The sequence below is a fragment of the Carassius carassius genome, chromosome 11, assembly GCF_963082965.1.
Source record: "Carassius carassius chromosome 11, fCarCar2.1, whole genome shotgun sequence".
Classification (NCBI taxonomy): Eukaryota; Metazoa; Chordata; class Actinopteri; order Cypriniformes; family Cyprinidae; genus Carassius; species Carassius carassius.
The window spans coordinates 21,861,959-21,884,498 of record NC_081765.1 but is presented as its reverse complement, the minus strand read 5'-3'; the positions used below and the strand labels follow the sequence as shown (position 1 = coordinate 21,884,498).

The window sequence follows — 22,540 nt, the reverse complement described above, 5'->3', positions numbered from 1 at the left end:
TGGCAGCTGAACAGTGATCCGTATGACCGGTCCGAGTCCTTCAGATGCAGCCTTTGTGTTGATACTTTCATTTTCAACATAATCAGAGATGGACTGTAATGAAGTACATTCGTTACGTATACCTGTACAAATACGAAGTACTACGTTTTCTTTTTTTTCTCACAAGACAGCAGCACTACAAAAATATGGTCTTTTACAACATGATGCATTGTAGATTAAACTACCCAACAGTAAATTTAGTAGTTAAATTTAAATTGAATAACCTTTAACCCCTAACACTAGCTTACTAGCTTTTTTCAGAGCGATACTGTATACCTTTACTTTTACTCTCAATACCTTAAGGATATTAGAGTATGCAAAATAATACTTTTACTTAAAGGATAGTTCAGCCAAAAAGGACAATTCTGTAATCATTTGCTGACCCTTAAGTTGTTCCAAGTTTGGAATTTTCATTTTTGGGCGAACTATCCCTTTAGCTAAGGTAATAAATATGACAAGTAGCTTTTTCCCAATAAGGTATTAGTAGTTGCTAAAAGTAGTTTACTAAAATATCTCAGTATTTCTTCTACTAATTATGTTGCCATAGTTCTAAAAAAAATCTCTTTTCCTTCTTTCCCTAAATCAGACCAGACCCCTGTATTGCAGGATAAAGTTGAATGTGCCAGTGCTGGACAGGTTTTTTTTAACAGTTTTGGCTGAGCAGGGAGGCCCTGACAGTGCTGCTAGATCTTCTGAGAAGTGAATGGCAACAGTGATGGGTGCCACAATCTAAACCCTGGTGTTTCATTTGTGTCTGACTCTGCCAGTGGTACATTATACAGAGTGGTCTTGAGTGTTTGAGATGTCTCATTCCACCGTCCACCACCTTGTCCTCCAAGTCCCTGAGGAGATGCTGGCCTTTCGGCAAGAGATTCACCTCCCGAAGACACCAGAACACATGGAGGCAGGGCTGGGCTCAAAACTAATGTTTTTATTTATTTATTATTTTTTTTAATGTTAAACCTAAGATATGTTGTAAATAGTTGTAAAAAGTACTTTCAGTAATATATAGAACAATTTGTTTTAATGTGTGAAAAAAAAAAGATTTACAGGACAAAAATAAAATATATATAGAAGAATGTTTTGTGGAAAAAGAAAAAAATTATAAGCTGCATTAAAAAAAATTACAATATACATAATTCTCTTTTATTTGCACGTGAATATGCAAAACAAAAATATAAAATGTACAGAAAGTACTCAGGCTCATTAACAAATAAATTACACTACAAAAATGAATAATGTATACAACTTATTCATTTCATTTCGAACTTTCTTCACAAAAATAAACTATAGAAATTAGGTTGTTTCATTGACAATATGACATTTAAAAAACGTAATGTGCCCATTTTTTTCAACTGTTTTCTTTTGGCTAATAGAGAACGGCTAATAAATAATGTATTTGTTAAACATTCTCTCAAGAACAGAAAACAGTCCCTCCATTTTCTCCCTGATCTTCTGTGCTCTTCTCTCCTCTGACTCTCTTTGGAATTGGATGTCCTTCCTGACTATCTCCACCAGCTCATCACTCTCTCCCTCACCTGTCCCAGGACACTTGCAATTCCAAGGCAAAGCAAATAAACCATGCCTGTTAACAACAACAGCACAATGAATTTAAGCAAAAATGTATTTGTAATGTATTGTAACTTGCTTACTTTGTATTTTTTAAGTCTTTTCCCAGCAGGTTCATTTTCTCCAGAATATTCCTAAAATAGGAGAAAATGGATACACTTAATTAAAAAAATAAAGACAGGTTTGCAGTCTTAACATTAAAAAATATGACAGCTAGCTGTGCATACAAAATACTGAAGTGCTAAAGTTTGGTTAAAACATTTATAGACTTATCTTGCATGACAGCCCTACAAAAACACAGCAAAGGGAAAGACTATTGCCCATAGCTTGTGGGCTTTTTTTTTTTTAAAACCCTGGCTTTTAACACTTGTTTCGCTAGGTATTTGAGTAAATGAAAACACAATACTTACATTTCAATGTGAATTCCCCCACAGAATTCTCACCTGCTGTGTTTTTTAAATATAGACACCATTGTCATCTGCATGCAAGTGATTTTGGGATTTGGTTGGTTGCGAAGTGTTCATCAGATGTGCACTTCATTTTCCTGGGAAACTGAGGGTGCATTTGAAGTCGCTTTCCAATTATGTCAGCTTTTGTCGCGCCGCGGTGACACAATCAGCTTTGGAATGCAGTTTCGGAGGGTGCATCCTGAATTGGGACAATCACACTTCAAATGTACACTTCGGAGTCTGCACACTTCAGTTTGGGTCAGCCTTCGTCACGCTGCTGTGATGCAATCACACTTTAATGCGCACTTCGGAGTCCGTGCACTTCACATTGGGACACAGCTACAAACTGCTGTGCTTGAAGCTCCACCCCCTCGTCTCGAATTTTAACAGGGACAAGCTGTTTTTTCCGATATGCCTCCTTTTGTTTGCACTGCATTTGCTGGATTACATGAGCACAAAACCATCAAAAAGCCTCTCGTGGCCCTACCTTATCATTCCTCATGAAAAGACGCCCATGTTGCCAAGAGGTTCATCAGAGCCTGCCGATAAGATACATATTTATGAACCATCCATATTTAAGAGCATCCTTTCTGTTGTTTGCTTGGTTGAGGAAAATCAGTGAAGCTCATATTATGTGGCTCTCTTTTGATGTTTCAACATGAGCAGAGATGTAAGGGAAGCTCAGTCTCTTCAATATTAATAGACTTGATTCAACCGTTAACATTAAACAATTTCCAAATTTTCTCTGTGGGTGAGATATGATTTGGAAGGCCAGCACGAGGGAGCCCAGCCTGCCACATTTTTGCACGTCTCACTCGCTTTCTTGTGCTCTGTCTCCCCCTGTCTTATTTTTTTTTTTGTAGTCCTACAGTAGTTCAGCCCAGCCTCCCTTAACCTTTCTTTTCTCTCACTTCTGTCTTTTCACTCCTTGCTCTCCCTCTCTTTCCCCCATCCCTCTCTGTCTGCTCTCTGAGGGATGGGTTGATTATCTGTCTGAAGTAAACTGGCCTTTCTGGCACTGGCCAAGGTCAATTACGGCCACACATTCAAAGCAGAATGAATGCAAGGTGCAGTAGATCAACTCTTCCTTCCAAGCTGCTTCTTTCTACCCCTTTTTCATCTCATTTTCTTTAATATCTGTTCAGCAATGACCTTTTTCAGTCATTTCATCAGTTTTTAGATGCAAATTTGGAGAATATTTTGGAGCATTTGAACATTCATAGGAGATCGGTTGATAGTCCAGTGAAATGCCAGAGGACCTATATTTAAGTTTTTAGTTACAGTCCTCTAATTATTTCATAGTAATTAACTTCTCAACATGCTTCTGCTGAGATCATCAACCCTGCCCATTTTGAATTGTTTCACATAGGTACTTATGAAACCCATACAAAAAATAGTGGTGTCTCTATTCAACAAAATAAAAAAGAAAGACAAGAAAAAAAACTTAATTGCTAGGCAGGAGCCTTTCAAGCGTTACCATGGTTACACGATAGAAAGGTATTTGCTGTTTTAATAGTAGGCTGTGAAAAGGAAGAGCTGTCAAGAAAAGAGCATCGGCAGAAGGTGGTTAAAAGCATGGATTGTCTCTTCCTCATAGTGTTTTCTGTCAGAGATCAAAGTTAGACAGTGTGTCACATATCACCAGTCTAATTTGTTGGCCAGGATGTAAAATTAAATAAAGCTTTCATTGTATTGACCACCGGCTCTCTTTGTGCCGACCCATGGGAGACGTTTGCAGTCAGCTATCAAGTTTAGTATCAAAGGAGGTTTAGCCTGCTCAAAACTGCAGTCTAAATAAATGTAATGCTAAAACAATACAATTAATTGTTCCTTTAGTCTTTTTTTTTTTTTTTTGTAATTCAGATGTATATATTTTATAAAGATGGTTGTAAGTTAAGTTTTAAGTTAACTTTAAAAAAAAAATCATTACAAAAAAAGTAAAAAAAAAAAAAAAATTAGCAATTTTTTATGTGCACTAGGTATGAATTAACCAAACTCCCTTTCAGACAAGTAATTTCACTCGGCAGCAATCTTTGAAATGCCTCTCGGGCATGAAAGTACAGCTACTGTCTCTTTGAATGGGAAAACATCAAATTCTCCAAAACTGTTTGCCAAGCTTATTATTAAATTTCAGATTTGAAATCACCAATGAAATCTGACAACAACAGTCTCATAAATGTTGTTTCTTATGCTCCAATAGCATTACATTAAAAAAAGGCTTATTTTTCAGGCTAACCCAGCCATTGCATCTCCAGAATGCTGACTGTTTCTATAGCAACCGGGACTTCTAGCAGACGATGACTTAACCGATTAGCGATTGGCTCTTTTGCTTAGAAGGTGGGGCTTTCTTTGATAAAGTGGCCATATTGAGCATTGCATTTTCCCCTATTTAAAACTATACGAGTGACACGTCTTGGGTATTCTATAGACTTTGTAATTAACACATAGAATAAGCTCTTCTAATATGTAAGTTAACCAATCAGATTAGATATGCTTATGATGAAATGTTGTTAGCAAAAAATGCAGCTCAAAAATGCCTCCTTCCAAATAAATGACCAATCATTACCAGCAGTAACCTTTAAACCAATTAGCTGTCAGTATCACTTTAGTGTTTCTAAATTCTGCTTGTGATAAAAACACAACAGGTGGAGAGAGACAAAAACAAGAATTAAACAATAGGTTTATTGAGACCGGATTGGAGTCCACAATATCGAAGGATGTCAAAATTACCAAATGACTGCACATCTCTGTTTATAGTCTGTTTAATTATTGGAACATTTTTAAGAGCAATAAAATTATTTGTGAAATTGGAGTCATGAGTGGTGGATTGTAAGCAGTCTGTTTGTATGTCACTCTGTCTCCATTCAATAATATAATAATAATTCGTTACTGGGTACTCAAAGCACTTTACATGGAAGGGGGAATCTCCTCAGCCACCACCAGTGTGCAGCATCCACCTGGATGATAAGACAGCAGCCATATTGAGCCAGAATGCCCATTACACACCAGCTTTTTGGTGGAGAGGAAACAGCGTGATGAAGCCAATAAGTGGGGATGGGGATGGTTAGGAGGCCATGATTATGGACAAAGGCCAATGGGCAAATTTTGGCCAGGATGCCGGGATTACACCCCTACTCTTTTTCGAAGGACATCTTGGGATTTTTAATGACCACAGAGAGTCAGGACCTCTGAGGTTTAACGTCTCATCTGAAGGATGGTGCTTTTTGACAGTATAGTGTCCCCATCACTATACTGGGGCATTAGGACCCACACAGACCACAAGTGAGCACCCCCTGCTGGTCTCACTGAAACCTCTTCCAGTAGCAACATAGTTTTCTCAGGAGATCTCCCATCCACGTTCTAACCTAGAAAATGGGTAACCAGACTTGGGTAACAGGGTGATATGACTGCCCACAATTCATTCATTCATTCATTCATTCATTCATTCATTCATTCATTCATTCATAATAAATTGAAAATGGAAAGTTGCAAAGTTTCTAAGATGAAAGAAAAAGATTTTTCATAACATTTATGTTGTTTAATGTATTATGCAGTCTAAGAAAGGGGTGAATAATGGTCACACTATTATGGCTGCCTATTAATCAACATAGGCTCATTCGTAATACGTGCCTCTAAATAAATTTCAGCAAAACTGAAAAAACTTAGCTATATATAAGAATTGCTGCAGTTTCCAGTTGAAATAAATATTAGTAAAACAACATTCAGATTCGATTAATGAAGCCTACTTTTAGCACAACTACTTGAGGAATATTATGTTATATATTCAAAACAATTTTAACATGCTGCGAGATTTCAGAACTGATACTTTTGAACGTTAGCGTCACATATCCAGCTTTATAAGTATGGGTTTTCATTTTCAGTAGGTTTGTTTGGTAGCTCACACAGTATGGAGTTGCACTTGTGTGGTGAATAGCTCCAGTACAAATCCTGTGAAACTATGCTTTGACAAAACAGTTCAGACCTGCATATAAGGAAGTTCAAATGGCACGGTTGTATCAACAAATGCATTTTTATATCAGTTTTGCATTTGTTAACACTATTGGGTAGGTTTAGGGTTGGGTTTCGAATGAGCTTGGGCTGTTATTAATAGTAAGGTAGGTTAATTGTTAAGTTTGATACTGGGTAGGATTAGGGGGTAAAACTTTAGTTTAGGGACCAGTTCTCAACATTAACTTGTTGACTAACCTTATTTTGCATAACCATATTTTTTGTCTCTTAACCCTAGCCCATACCTAAACTTTACAACTACCTTACTAAGTGTTAATAAGTAGCAAATTAGGAGGCAGAAAACGTACTTAATAGTTAGTTAATAGTGAAGATTGGTCCCCAAACTACTAAAGTGTGACCATTTCCTTCTATTTGGACATTTCTGTTCTTTATGTAATTTAGTTGATTACACTTGCACACACTTTTACCCATGGGTGTAGGTTTAGGGGGGGACGCTAGGTACTAGTCCCTATCAATATTTTGAAATTACAAATTTGTCCCCACCAATATTTAGCAAGCTCATTTGAACTGCTATTTGGATCTTTGCACTGCTATTTGGATCGATTCTAACGGCCAGGACGACGACAGTACAATAAACGCCGTAATTTGATTGGCGGCGGGGTATCTGACAGGCTACACACGCGGGCCGGGACTACTTCTGTGCTTGCACTAGCAGCGAGCGGGTGGTGTGTGTGTGTGTGTGTGTGCGCATGTTGACGACGCCAACGGTAAGTTACCAGGGCTGTCTCTCTGCCACATACAAAGGCCAGAGTAAAAACATTTTAATATTCCGTTTTTTTTGCCCCTTTTTGTAATTTGGAGATGCCACCCAAGAAGAAAAAAGGGGACATAAGAAGTTTTTTCATAAAGCAGAGTCAGAGTGTAAGTAGGCAAAATAACTAGCTAGCCACATAAATAAACTAGCAGTATTGACTGACTAGGCTTTCAAATGAAGATTCTACTGTGGAAAATAGTATTAACTGGTGATAGTATGTTTCCCAGGATGATAGAATGCTACGTTAGCAAGTAACTGAATGTCAATTAGCCTGTACCTTAACTTAGGATCTTGCAGTCAACATAAACGTGAGTGTACTGGAGGGTAAATAGTGTTTATAATAGAAAAAGGTTATTATATTTATTTAGATTTGTTTCCTTGTTGCAGAGTATTTTTGTTAGTGTAAATACTAATGTACATAATAATTTATGTTAATAAATGTTTGGTTGTTCAGCTTACACAGTCTCAGTTGTTTTTTTCTTTTGAGAGTGCATTTTTGAGATTATACAGTTATACTAGCTCTTTAGGGACAGTATACAGGATGGTATATCGGGGTCAGGATACAATATAATGAGTTGAAGTAGATTCACTTCTGTATTGTGATATTCTGTATTGCCAACAGTCTAAAATAAAATGGAAATCACCATTAAAGAATTCCGGGTGGGGGGGGGGGGGGGGGGGGTCGGGATATGGGGGTGTCCCCACCAAAGCTGTGACCAAACCTACGCCCATGCTTTTACCGCATTACTGTGCATTCTGAATTCTAGGCAAACTCAACTTAGCACTTTTGTGTGATAAGAATGGCTTATAAAATGACTGAAAAATTGACCTTTTTGTCAGGGATTTAGATTTTTTTTGGCCAGCTGTGTTTTTCCATTTTTGTGTGTCTGTGAGTTGGTGTATCCTGGGGCATGGCTATACACTCCTCTCTGTGGCTGATTGATGAAAGTGACTCAAATACTGCCAATCAACTCATCTGCCAGTATTTAAACCCTGGGTCTACAACCATTCTCTGCTAGATCGTTCAGTCTGTTTATGTGGTACTATGCTAAGGCCTCCCAGTGTCTTTAGACCAGTTTTTGTGTTATGTGTTTTGTTGGAGCTCTAGTTCTGTTTCTTCTGTGCTTCAGATCTCACTCCACCTGCATTCACCCTGCATTTTGCCTGCCATATCCGACCAACAAATTACTCACTCAACTCTGCCAACTCTTGTTTAGTTTCCAGCTCACCTCAGCCAACAAATTTCAGCAGCAAAAGAGATGGATTGTGTTGCTTGATTTTGGCAATAAATGAATTTTATTTGCGTAATTTTAGTCTGTGTTCTGCTTTTGGGTACAAAGCTGTGTTTGGTTACAACACTTTTACCCTTTTATATTTCTAATATATTTATTTGGCAAGGAGTGATGCATTCTGTGATGAAAAAACAAAACAGTTGCTAGGATCCGGTTTGTTTTAAAGCCCTTGGTTAGCATGCAGTCAATGAAGTCAACTTTTAATGTTTAATCAAGGGTGCAAGATAGCCCTCCAAAACACATCCAAGTTTAACTCCCTTACATAATGCAATTTCATTCCGTTTCTTCTGCCATTGCATCTGACTAACATGCCACTTAGTTCCTGTCTCTACTCTTTTTCTAACCAAGTACCTTGTCTGGGGTTGACAAGAAATTTTTTAAAGAAATAATATGCAGGAAGGATTTCTGTGGAAATGCTTTTCCCTCAGCTGAAAATAAACCATGAGGGCTTCAATTTAATACAATTTAGCATTTTTGAGTAATATTTTTCCAAGAGCAATTCTATTGGTGGTTCTTAATATCTTTTGAAAAAATATACTGGGAGAAAGTAGGTTTAACTTTCTTTATTACATATTTTAGTGGATTAAAATTTTTGATTTACTGACAATTTTAAATATATGAGACATTAAATCTCATATTCATCAGTATTATTTTCGCCAAAAATAGTATTTAGGAGGTATATTACTGTAAAATCAGCCTCAATTGTCAATTAGAAGAGACTTTTAGAAGAGACACATATTTATGCATTTAGAACTTGCTGTCTTATTCAGACATGAGGTCTTTAATGTGTAGTTTAATGATGGGTGTTAATGGAACTTGTAGATTTATAAATGATAGTTTTGGTTTTATTTACCAATAGAGAGAAGTGCTCCTAGGATTATTGAAGTGGTGGAGTTATGGAATTGACAGCAAGCCTGGAAGCTTTAATCCATGCAATTATTTGCAGGGTAATGCAATATACACAGTGTTTACAGATGGCACCAAATAATGGGTTATACAGAGCAGATGAATGGATTTCACTGGTCATATTAAAACCTTTTGGAGAAGACTGTGTACTGCAATATTTTAAAATCCTTAAATCAGTCAGAATGCAATAATTATACAGTATATATATATATATATATATATATATATATATATATATATATATATATATATATAGTTGCTACTGTACATACATAGTGAGTTTTTATTTTAGTAAATCATTGAAATTGTTATAATGGCTATATTTTAATTATTTTAGTGATAATGCTATATGACATATAGTGTAAATCTGAAAGCAAATAAACAGAGCCAAAAAGATCTCTTTCTGTGTGACAGCTGTCCTGTTTTTTTATTGTAATCTGGTGGAGTATAATGTTCTAGATAAAGTGTGAGATGTTTAGGAAAATATGCATTTTAACCAGATTTACAACTATAGTTTGAATAGAGAGAAAACCATGTTCATTTTGAGAAATTGTTTTTAGATTTAATATTTACAGATAATGTTTACTGCTCCTGCTAGATTCACAGTCTGGCATGATCCTAAACTTTTCAAATGAACTGCAAATTGAAATTTTGTGGAGCCAAATGAAGTGTGGGAGTACAGTATGCCCACAATTTGCTCCGAGTTTCTTTTTAGGTGTGCAGTCAGATGTGCTGAAAAGATGGTTAAGAAAAGGTTGGAATGCCCTTGCCAGAGTGTGGATTGTGCAACTGGATATGGATATTTGAAGAAAATAATAGACTTTGCATGGCTGAGCATGGCACCTAGAGTGAAGGTGAAAGTAGAGATTAATTTGTCATGAGCGAATATCACATTTTGTCTTGGGGCCAATTATTTTGTCTGTATGCTCATTCGGGTATCAGCAGACAGACCTGCAGTGCCTCACCATGCATACAGAATAATAGGAAAATGTTCAGGATTTTGAATATTATTTTGGGAAGCATCTGTGTTTGCAGTTTCTATTCGGTTAATTAAACAATATACATCATATACATGTTATTTGGAGTGGACACCATAACGCACACGCTGCACAAGACAGAAGTGTCTATTGAGTCTTTTCAATAGCGGTTCTGATTACTAGGAAATGTCCCTCATCTGACTTAAAACTGTATGTGATAATCAGGGTTCCCCAGTCCTGATTTTGCAAACGCTTAGGGGTTTGTGATGGAACTGGAGGGGGTTGTAAGATGCAATAGAAATGAAAATGCTAAATTGATGCATTATTAATATAGGTAATAATAGTATATATATATATATATATATGTATAAATTAGGTAAAGAGATATAATCTATACTTTACTATACAAAAGTGATAAAAGTAGTTTTAATTAAAGATTAATTTATTTCATTTATTCATGTGAAGATATTTTGAAATTTGTAAAGTTTATTGAACCCTTTTTCTTTTAAATCCCACACCAATCCTCTTTTGTCTCTCTTTCTTACAGGAATTGTTTACGCCGGAATGCAAGTTTAAAGAGTCTGTGTTTGAAAACTACTATGTGATCTACTCATCCATGCTGTATAGGCAGCAGGAGTCGGGGAGAGCATGGTTTCTTGGCTTAAATAAAGATGGCCAGGCCATGAAGGGGAACCGGGTGAAGAAAACTAAACCAGCTGCTCACTTCCTGCCCAAGCCATTAGAAGGTAAAGCATGCTGTGAAAATCTCAAGAGAATGGTTAACATCGAGGTCACTGTGACACTGGCAGAATGGTAATGAAGTGCCCAAGTCCCTGAGAGATAGGCTTGAGCTTGATGCCTTTTTACAGTTTTTCCTCAAATGGCTTACACACAAGGTCAAGGTTTCAAAACAAGGAACACAGGCATCTGAACACGTTTCCAAATCAGGCTGTACATTTTCATCGCCTTAATAAAAATGACAGCATACATAATTTTTATTGAAAACCCACACACAAAAAATCTCCAGTACAAGGTTCATGTTTTCAAAACGTTTAATACAAACAACTACAAAGATGGAGGAGGTAGAAGAAGACAAGAGAGATTAGGAAGAAGAGATAAAGATGAGAGCGTAAGTGCGGAGGAGGATGACAGATGATTGGAAAGGAATAGGAGAGGATGTAGGATGAGGAGAGGAGAGCAGAGGAGAAAAGAGGAGGAGGACATTGAAAGAGCAAGAGGAGATAATGTAAGAAGAGGTGAAAAGAGAGGAAGGGGACAGCAGTCTCAAATGAATTGAGAGACAGTCTGATTGACACTGAATCATAGTCTCTTGATGGGGCCAGACAGAGTTTAGCATAATGTGAGCGGTCCTATATTGACTCAAGAAAACCAAGAAAAGAGGGAGGAGTGTCATTGGTCAGTGATTACGCAACTTCACCATCCGAACTGTGTTCCCATGGGGCTGTACAACATCTGTGCCAGGTGTGAATTGAACATCTTCACCATACCTTCCTTCCTTTCAAAAGAATTGAAATTAGAAATTTTAAAATTGGTTAAGAAACACTGTAATCAGCAAAATCAGGGTTGTTAGTTATGTTCTGGGTAAAATCCTGGGTGAAAACTGTTATATTGTTCAAATATTGTAGGATTATGGAACACAACAGATGTCAAATCAAAATGTATAATTCATTATCTGATTAGAAAATGATTAAAAACTCAATAAACATTATTTCACAGCACCACATATCTAAGACCCACCTTCGTACCCTTATGATGGACAACCTGTCCTTTCAAATATTTCTTACAGCTCTTTTATTGCCACACTGTAAAATTTGTCTGGCTAGCGTGAGATTGATGCTTTATATACAGTTTGAGGTGTAATTTGCAGTGATGTGTGGCCCGTTTCTGTCTGTGAAATGCTTTATATCCATGTACAGATGCCCACATTTTAGACCAGTCTCTCATCCTGTCGTGTTTATTATTTCTTGGCTAATACTGTAGCACCAGCCAGCACCAGTAGCGGCACTGCTAACAATACAGTAAGTTTGAACTTACGTGAAGCAGTGAACCTAGTCAAATGCCTCCTGAGAGATCAGACCATCTGCCCATCACAACTAAGGAAATGGTTGAGCCCAGCTGACAACTTGTCCGCACTTTGACACACGTGCACATGTCCTGTCAAAGTTTCCATAGTGAATGTTGTCTTTTTAGCCAATTTTCAGGTTTCGAAATGAGACTTAGTTGGGGGAAACTATCCTAGATGTAATTATTATTTAGTCACTTTCCTGGTCGGCCCCCAAAATTATTTCCAATTAGAGAGATTGTGGTTACCTGCCTGACTTTTGCCCTCTAATGTCTTTTGCAGTCGCTATGTACCGAGAGCCATCATTGCATGACGTGGGGGAGACTGTGCCCAAACCTGCCGTGCCTCCCAGTAAAAGCACAGAGCCGGCCATCATGAACGGAGGCAAACCTGTCAGCAAGGAAACCAAGCCCACCACATAGCCAGATCCCATCTCGGCCATGCTCAGCCTGGGAGAGCCGTGCTCCTTTTGTCAGATTCGCCATGTTTGTGGATCAGATCCAGGTATCCTCTGCTCTCTCCTCCCTGTTCCCTTCATCCCCCTTCACTCCTCTGACTGTTCCGATCTAATTCGACGACGGACTGGCTCCGGGAGAGTGGTCAGCTGTGCACGTAGGAGGATGCAACTGGATAAACCAGCTAAACTTTCACCAAGGAATGCCCTAACTGATATGGAATGCCTTTTGTCATACAATAAAGCTGTTGTTTTTTCTGTAATCGAAAACCGCAGGCGCTTGTGTGGCGGTTCTTAGCCTGCTAACAGTCACCCATTACAACCCTTTTCTTGAACCCTGTCGCAGCAGAGACCATACATTTCAAATGTATTTTCTATATTCACAGTAAGACCAGCTACGCTCTGGGGTAATACTGTAAAGATATACATATATGGATTAGAATCCTCAACTTGTTTTTTTTATCAAGTACGCTCTTGTGTCTCCTTCTTTCTAGGTGTCCCCCAGTCTCTCTTGCTCGAATTTCCAAATCTTTCCCTTTTGTCGGTTACTTACGAAATTTGTTATCGGGGCAGTGTGCAATGTGTTCTAGTGTGCAGTCATTCAACCACAATGATGGATTTTCCACAAAGTCCTTTCATGTTGATAATGGTCAAGAGACATCAATCTTTCAAGGGGATGGAGCCTCCTAAAGAAAATCAAATGCATTATCCAAGGTTCAGTACTCGTGTCTTCTTCTTGCAATGTCTAGAAAGGGACACAAGTATGCCGGCGAATGCACAAGTCATGCCCGCAGCAGTCCAACACAAGGAGTTGGCATGTGCTGGGGAAGGTGTATAGAGTACATATCACTATCTAGTACGGTGTAAATTGGTTTCAACCCCAGTAACTAGGTGAATTTCCACTTTTCTTTGCTCTTAATTTAGAGCGTGGGCTCTAGGAATATCTATAGGCCTTGTAGGCCTCTGGTCAAGGCCCCACTTTGACATGCTGACTCCTCTGAACTATGGGCTAATTCTGGTGAGCACCTTAAATGTGACAAGAGCGGCAGCCGTAGATAAATACAGTCTACTTCAGGCCTGTGCAGTTAAATGGCTCAATGTAAGTAGGCACCATTACTATTGGCTGCACACCCATTTTGTTCAGCAAAGGCATGGCCAAGGTTAGTATTATGTTCTGTTCTTGCAGCGCTGACGCAGTGCAAGAAATGGCTTCTATAACAATGTTTTCACTGTATACAAATAAAAAAAAAATAAAAAAATGAAAATAAAAGTAAATTAATAGATTTTTAACTACCAGATATTATCAGAGATTCTGAAATGAGAGGGGGTTTCCTAGCTCAGCATGCAGAGTCCAGTACTACTCATCCTGTGCCTGTGATGACCTCTAACCCAGCATGCAAAAACATGTACCCAGTCTGTGCTGGGTTAAAGGTGCCTCATGCCCCAGACACTGACACACACAAACAAATTCAGTAGCAACTTAATCCACAAACACACAGAAGTTGATTGTTACCAAAGTACGTAAACACGAGAATCCAGCCGAACAATTTAAGTAACTCTGAGGATGGCAGTCCTCACTTCGGTTTTTGTCCTCACTGTGACTAGGGTTCATCATGAAGAACAATTGTCTCGACTTTTTAATCGTTTCAATTAAAACGTGAAGAGATTACAAATGATATCCTTCACTTCGATTGTTCATTTAGTATAAGACCGGGGTACCTATTACTAATTACCTGCATGCGTCTTTTCAAGGACCAAAGTATGGGATGGCTAGAAATGTTTAAAGCTAGTTTGAGCCATAGGGCTACACTGAATGGGCATGATTATATAAGGCTCTCTCATACTCTGGATTGAGACCATGGCACTTTGCGTTTGAAATCGTCATCTACTCACATCTACTTAGCCAATTATCAGTTGAGCTGACATGAAGCCTGTCTTGCTTTAACAGTTTTCATAGTTTGAATGATGAATACTGTTTAGAATGTTATGAAGTAGACCAAGGCTATGCTGCTAAATACAAATATATTCTACACTTCAATTGAAGACCTATATTTTCATTTATTGGGATTTTGAGCTAGTTTCATATTAGATGTTCAAGCACATTAGACTTAATATTTGTATGTACAAAGTCGAATTTAATGCTAGAATGAGATGCAGTACTATACAGGAAAGGTAGCTTCATATTTGAAATTAGTTCCAGGCTGGTGTCCCACTTCCACACGAAACAAATCACTCACTCCAATGAGCTCTACATGCTGGGCTTTAGCTGCCCTGCAGACCAGTGGACTGGTTTTAGGAAGGTTGAATTTATTTTTGTAAGTGACTGGTGAGTATGTGTGCATTAGTTAGTATGTTCGCTTGTTTTTTCCTCTTTCAAATGTCTGTGTTTGTTTGGTTCCATTCAGGTCGTGTGCGTGACGTCATTAAATTGTAATGAGCAAACGCTGATCGTTTCTGTGTTTTTTCCGTATTTCTGATTTTCAGTGGTGAAGGAAGGTCTCCATTGTCTGTTGATTGGTTTTGAACATTGATTTGACAGTTACTTCATCTGTTGCATGGGAAGAGGGTGGCATATATGAACTGCATGTTGTAGGCTATGTGTATCATGGACTGTTGGTATGTTCTGCTAATTTTACATACATATATGCAATGAGTTTGTCTGCACTGTACAGTTTGTGTTTGTTGTATACACAGATACAACATATTGAATAAAATATTTATATAAAGGTGTACTGAAATCTCTAACCAATTCAATGCAATATTTGTGCAATATATACATATATTAACATGTAATAGGGTCTATTTTTTGTTTGTTTTATTTTTATAATTACTTGGGTCGATATAATATACCATTATAAAATTTTTATTTGTATTTTTTTTTTACAATTTCATTAAAAAATCTTTAACATTTTGCAGGCAAACAGGCCCTACATATCACAGTTACCATAGAAATAAAAAAGACAAGAAATAATTCTACATTTGTTTAGCTCGATTGCAAAAAATAGCTTTCTCATTCTGATGACATTTCAGAGCATGTTAAATTTGTTGGGATCAGGCTGTTTAAATTTTTTTTTTCTCACATAGAACTTACTGTACATAAAATAGGGTCATAAAAATATCGCACACAAGCAGAGCTCTGAAAAACAGCAACCTGAATAATAATATAATGTTCTTATCCTCTCCTTTTACTGCTTATGTGTCAGTCAATAATCTATGCAAGCATTATTATACACATTTTTCATATTCCACATTTTGGATGACTAAATCAAAAGTAGGTCAGTACACTTGAATCAAAACATGACATGGACTAGTGTCTGTGAATATTAAGCCCCAAAAATGCAATATATGACTTCCACATTCTGCGTGTCTGTGGAAATCAGGCGCGGACTGGACACCGGGAGAACCGGGACAATTCCCGGTGACCTGGCAGCCGATTTTGCCCACTATTTAATATCATTATTGTATAATTGCCTGCCGAATGTACTAAAGCGATCATTTGCGAATCCGCCATTTGATAATTAAATCTCTAATAATTCATGAAGTGTTGGTCATGACTCGCGCGCTCTCCGCGCCTCCGCCAAACGGTTTGGATCAGACTCAGAGTAATCAATGCGAGAGAGAGAGAGAGAAAGAGAGAGAGAGAGAGAGAGAGAGAAAGAGAAAGAGAGAGAGAGAGAGAGAGAGAGAGAGAGAGAGAGAGAGAGAGAGAGAGAGAGAAAGAAAGAATAGAGTGGACAGCTGGAGCAGAGAAGCAGAACTCCTGTTCAGGGTTTCAGGTCAGTTTCATCTGTAAAGATGCTTTTTTGTCTTTGTTTTTTTATTTATTTAATCAAGCAGCAGCACGTTGCTCATCAGTCATCACTCAAAATACTATATAAAGGACATCATTATTATCTGTTGTAATGTTACAGTAGTAATTTAGCTGAAAAAAATGCACATTTTTTTTTATAGGTTTAGGGGGAGCTACAACAGACAACAACACAGCCCTTAGGAAAATTAACATTTTAATATTTAACTATAAATCCAGAGAAAATGGTTACTATTGTTTAACTGTGATAACCAAAAATGTAAAATTATTTTACAAATGTATTTATTTAAAAATAAATACAAATCCATTTGCAAAAAAAAAAAAAAAAAAAATTACTGAAGGTTATTTTACTTTTATATAGGCTAATAAAAGCATGGTTAATTTTTGTAAGGGAAAAATATGGATTATATATAGGATTTTTCTATAAAGATATTGTAGTATTGTAGAGAGTATTGTATTGTAAAGTATAGTTTTGTTCAATCTTGAGTATTAAAGTCATGAGAGAGATGCATAACAGGGCAAAATAAAGAAACTGAGGAGAAAAATGGAAGTGAAGGTGCAGTTCAGGAGAGAACTTTTAATTATTTTGCATGTCCCCAAATTAAAGATTTAAAATAGATAAAAATAGTTTTGTCCATGAATTTGTTTGTATGAGTTTGAATTTTCCAGTCTGATTTTTTTTCCCAGTCCGCCCCTCCTGTAAATTAATGGCAAAGACATGGTTTCATTTTCTACACATAGGCCTGCTGAAGCTCGCAGTGTTTTCAACCTCTGCTGCCTCAATATAGGAGTACACGCGCACATAAACATAATTTCTAGAACTGCTCTGTGTCACTTCATGTGCATTTTACTTATTTTGAGAAAACTATCATCATATACAAAGAGACAGCAGTTTCAAAAAAACACCAATGTTTCAGGAGTTTATTACACAGAATACGTCACATGCTTATTAGATAACTGTATTTAAGTTGATGTATATGCTTTTATTTATTATTCTTTAATTTTCACAAATTTACAAAAGTAATCAAAAAGTACTCAAAAGTAATTAGTTACATTACTTTAATAAAGTAATTGAAAAAGTTACACTACTATTACATTTTAAACAGGGTAACTTGTAATCTGTAACCTATTACATTTCCAAAGTAACCTTCCCAACACTGTATATATATATATATATATATATATATATATATATAGTTATATGGAAAACTGTAGAGCATTATAGATGTCATCTCCCACCGCTGTTTTATGTGCATGTAATGGAACTGAAACCACATTGCTTTAATTTAGAAAATTTGGATGCAGTTATATTGCACAAATCTCAAAAATCAATTTTCCCTTGTTCGCTGTTGGTGCAGCCGCCCTTTTCTTGTCTTGATTGACAACAAAATCAGTCTTTAAGTGTCTACCAGAGGTAAATGCTCCTCTCCAATCCAGATTTCACAGGCGTTTCCTGTCCAGCCATCCCAGCAGTCACAATTTCCGCAGTTGCACACACCGTTCCCTGGAACAGAAGTTGAAAGGAGAGACAGAACTGAGAAATCCGAATCATCACTCTCCAAGTCTCGACATGCTTTGTCTCTTCACACCCCCTTGGCAGAATGTGTAATGGGAAACCAAGTACAAATGCAAGTTTTGGAGCCACATTCTCTGGGGTCCTGTCTATTCAGTTCAAATTCAGTCCATGTGATGGCACTGGTAAGATTACATGGTATGATTTCTCCTTTTTTTGCAGCGTTTGTAAATTTACATTATAATTTGGTGTACACCAAAATCATGATCTGTGAAGCTTACTAAGCCAATTCAAATGTGTAATTTTTAGTAAACTTTTGAGTAACACTTGAGTAAACATGTCAACTGTTTGCATTTAGAATCAAAACCAATAAATAATTCTCCATTACAAAAGTACTAAGTAATAAAAAAAATGTTTAATCTAATAAAAAAAAAACAAAAAAACTTTTCTCCAGTAGTTGTGTGCTATGTATTTTTACACATATTAAAGCAGGGTTTTGATAACCTTTATTTAATCAGAAAAGACTCTCTGAGATTAAAATCTCTTTCACAGGAGTGACCTGGCCAAAATGAGTTATAGTTATAGTTATAATGAATAATAGTTTTGAGAAAGTAGAAAATATTTCTCAACAGTTTTCTGTTGTTCAAGACTGCAAAGATATGAAGGATATGAATTATTATACATAATTAAGTACTAATGCATTTTTCTCCTACTAGACAAAGAGTGCCAACCCTCTCTGTTATAGAAGGCACAATGATGAGTTGAAGAAACACTGGCCAGAAGAAGCACTACAGTACATGATAGTATCATCTGTGTAAAAATTAAAGTTAGCATCTTGAATGTCATTGTCGAGACTGTTTCCCAGAACAGATCCTTGGGGAACACCTTTAGCAGTCTCCAATGAGTCAGATAGTTTACTTTCAATTTGTACACATTGAATTCTTCCACTTAAATTATTTTTAAACCAAAGAATAACATGACTTGATAAACCAATGCTTTTCAATCTATGCAGCAGTATTTCATGTTCCACCGTGTCAAAAGCCTTAGATAAATCATAAAAAAGAGAGGCACAGAAATCACCATTATCAAGTGATCCCACAATATCATTTAGAACTTTCAAAGCTGCTGTTGCAGTACTGTGTTTTTTTGTGTGCAAAACTCCAACAGATTAATAGACAACACTTTGTTTGCATTCAAATAAAATGTCAACTGTTAACTGATAAGACTTTCTAGGATATTTGATAAAACACAGAGCTTTGAAACTGGTCTGTAATTATCTAACACCACAGGACTCCCCGCCCCCCCCCCCCCCCCCCCCCCCATTAACAGTGGAACAACAAAAGCTGATTTCCAAATTTACGGGAAGACACCGGTATTTAATGAAAGATTAAAAGTGTATCTGCATATAATATCTGCAGCTTACTTCAAATATATAGGTCCCACACAATCAGGGCCTGGTGATTTATTTGTGTCAAGCAATCTGAGTGCTTTATAAACATTTAAGTTTTTGATTTGTTGAAATCTAAACTCCTCCTTTTTGAATGACTTTCTGCGTTAATAAAATCGGAATCAGAACATGTAACATTTTGTGATTCAAATAGAAAGCCGGAGGCAACAAAATGCTTATCAAAATAACTGAGCATTTGTTATTTTTATGAGATACTAGTGTAGTCCATATTTATACATAAAGGGAAGCTAGAAATATTTTCTAGCTTCCTATAAATTATATTAATTTCGATGCCTCCGCTCTAATGCTGAGAAGGTGCAAATAAAACATCCTTGTTCACCTTATTCAAGTTGATCTGGATTTTAACTTCATCAATCTTTATTTACTTTTCATGTACATTCTTAGTCTTATTTTGAACGGTTCATCTGTGCACAAAATCCTTTTTAAAATCCTATTAATAAATTTGTATTTTTTTGTATTTTCTATTTGACATTCAGAAGGAAATGTGTTTTGATGAGGCGCTCATTGTGCAGCAGCTGCGGTACACGGGCATGTTGGAAACAGTGCGCATCAGACGGTCAGGTTATGGAGCCAAATACACCTTTCAGGTAACTCATATATTTGACCTAGTGATTAGAACAAACCTATAAACCTAAAAATGTAACAAAATATACAACTTGCTTGTCCGAAAAAAACTAAGCTAATTTTCTGTATTACAGGAGTTTACTGAGCAGTTTCGTGTGTTACTACCAAATAATTCTGCATCCCTGGAGGATATATCATCTTTATTGCACAGGCTTGGCTTTGACCACACTACCTACCAGATTGGAAAAACCAAGGTAAGCATTTTTAAATAAAAATTATAAATTAATATTTATTTTTCTTTTAAAATTTCTAACATAAACAGTGTGTAAAAACCACTGTATTAGAGTATCACATCAGTATCTTAGAAACATGCTAATTTAAAAGTCTAATTTGTAAGGTTGTTTACATATGCCGTTAGAAGAGCTGTATGTGACAGCAGCTTTCGTTCACAAGAAATCTTGAGAGCAGTATATTGTATCAATGTCCAAACAGTTGGAATTCGCATCTGCTGTGCATAAAATTAAGCCTCGGCTTTCCCTAATACATTAAAATTTTCCACAGCGCTTATCAATTGTGGGTGTAATGAGAATATCTTACTGAAGAAGCCATGAAAATTATTATTTAGAAACTGGCAGGCACATTTTTGCATGATTATAATTATAAAGGCTGGGTACCATTACTGTTACCCAAGGTAAGGGAAAGAAATGACTGATTGTATGCTTTTGCATTTCATCTATACTGAAAAGAAGGTTTTCCCTGAGCAACATGAGAAAATAGTTTTAATAATCCTTATGAATATGGAAATGTTGACATATGCCCAAATCGTTAATATGGTAATCAGTGACATACGTGCTAAATATTATACCAAAAAGACTTAAAAATAAATTAGAAGAAGAATTTAAAAAACTAGATTGGAATGAGACCCTGTCGACAGACAATTTAGAAGCTGCCTCTGAATGTTTAATGGTAACAATTAATAAGATCAAGGGTGAATTTTGTAAAAAAAACACTTTTTCTAGAAAGAAGCAGAATTTGCCTTGGTTAATTGAACAGTTATGGAAGTTAATGAAACAGAGGGATCATGCTTTAAAAATAGCAATTAAATCAGGGTTAGCTCATGACAGAAGGACATTTCAGCACTTAACGTAACAAAGTTGTAAAGGAATTGAGAAAAGCAAAAGCAATCTTTTTATTGATCTTATAAATGATGCAAAGGGGAATAGTAGAGAAGTATGGGAGAATATCAATAAAGTACAAAAGAAAAATAATAAAAACCATAAAGGTATTGAATTGCAGGTTCATGGAAGTTTAATTCAAGATAAGCATCAAATTGTTAGTGTATTTAATATTTTTTTTTATAGACTCAGTTCGAGATTTAACACATGGATTTGGTATGAGAATTATATTACCAAATCATGATCTTACTGTTTTTAATATTTCTGAAGTATCTGAGTCCTATATAATAAAAATTCTAAGCCAGTTTAAGAGTTCTAGGGCCAAAGATGTTTTTAATTGTGATTCTGTATTTGTTAAAATGCATGCAAACGTTCTTAGTACACCTATAACTCATTTGGTTAATTTGTCAATAAAACAATGTCATTTTCCAAGTGCCTGGAAGTCAGCAGTAATAGCACCTATATTTAAGAGTGGTGATCCTGCTAACGTAGTTAACTATAGACCTATCAGTATTCTACCTGTTATTTCTAAAGTAATTGAAAAGGTTGTTTGCAATCAGTTAGTAGAGCATTTAAATCATGGTCCTTTTCCATTACATCGTATGCAGTTTGGATTTAGGGTAGATCACTCTACGGAGACAGCAAACTGTTATTTTCTTGAACAAATTAAATCCAGTCTTGATAGGGGTGGTGTTGTTGGTGCTGTCTTGCTTGATTTTAAAAAGCCTTTTGATACCATTAACCATAATGTTCTTTTATATAAATTATCAAGATTTAATTTTTCTACTAATACATTAACATGGATGGAGTCATACCTAAATTTAAGAAAACAATGTACACGAATTAATGATGCATGCTCACCATTCCTTGACTGTAATATTGGAGTTCCGCAGGGGTCGATTCTTGGACCAATTTTGTTCAGTTTATACATTAATGATCTGCCTACAGTTTGTCCAGAGGTCCAGGATCAGATGTATGCAGATGATACAGTTGTTTACACTTATGCTAAGACAAAAGAACAAGCTGCTATCAAACTAACTGCTGCATTGAACAAAGTCTCAGATTGGCTATGTCATTCTTGTCTTACTCTTAATGTGAGTAAAAAACTGTGGGAATGTTTTTTTCGATCAAGAAAGTTGATGAGTGTTGTCCAGATATTCTAGTTAAAGGAGAGGTAATAAATATTGTTGAACATTTTAAATATTTGGGTATGATTATGGATTCTAACTTAAATGTTATAAAACATAGTAAAAAGGTCTCTAAAAGCACTAGAGCAAGTTTGATGATCTTCAGAAATTTTAGGCACCAATTACCTGTGGCTGCTGCTAAACTATTTATGCATACAATGATTTTTCCTCATTTATCTTACTGTGCTACAAGTTGGTCTCATACAAGTAAAACTAAATTGAAACCATTATATACTATTTATAAACAAGCTGTAAAAATCTTAGATAAAAAGC

At 36.3% G+C, this 22,540-nt stretch overlaps 2 protein-coding genes and 1 long non-coding RNA gene across 5 annotated transcripts in view; 2 read left to right on the top strand and 1 right to left on the bottom strand.

The window, feature by feature from the left end:
• Positions 1-15,284, top strand: part of LOC132153018 (fibroblast growth factor 14-like) — a 142,043-nt gene extending 126,759 nt beyond the window's left edge. For all 3 annotated transcript variants that reach the window (XM_059562123.1, XM_059562122.1, XM_059562121.1), the window contains exons 4-5: positions 10,563-10,761; positions 12,381-15,284. In XM_059562123.1, the coding sequence (XP_059418106.1) occupies positions 10,563-10,761; positions 12,381-12,520 (339 nt within the window). In that variant the 3' untranslated portion in view covers positions 12,521-15,284. The remainder of the gene's footprint in view (positions 1-10,562; positions 10,762-12,380) is intronic.
• A 2,335-nt stretch (positions 15,285-17,619) lies between these two features.
• The window catches only part of LOC132152475 (integrin beta-like protein 1), a 48,164-nt gene continuing 43,243 nt past the window's right edge, over positions 17,620-22,540 (bottom strand). The window contains exon 11 of the mRNA XM_059561233.1: positions 17,620-17,864. Coding sequence (XP_059417216.1) covers positions 17,758-17,864 — 107 coding nt within the window. The 3' untranslated portion in view covers positions 17,620-17,757. The remainder of the gene's footprint in view (positions 17,865-22,540) is intronic.
• Positions 19,609-20,161, top strand: LOC132152474 (uncharacterized). The gene is made up of 3 exons (XR_009436524.1): positions 19,609-19,635; positions 19,818-19,928; positions 20,040-20,161. It is a non-coding gene; the product is annotated as an uncharacterized LOC132152474 (long non-coding RNA).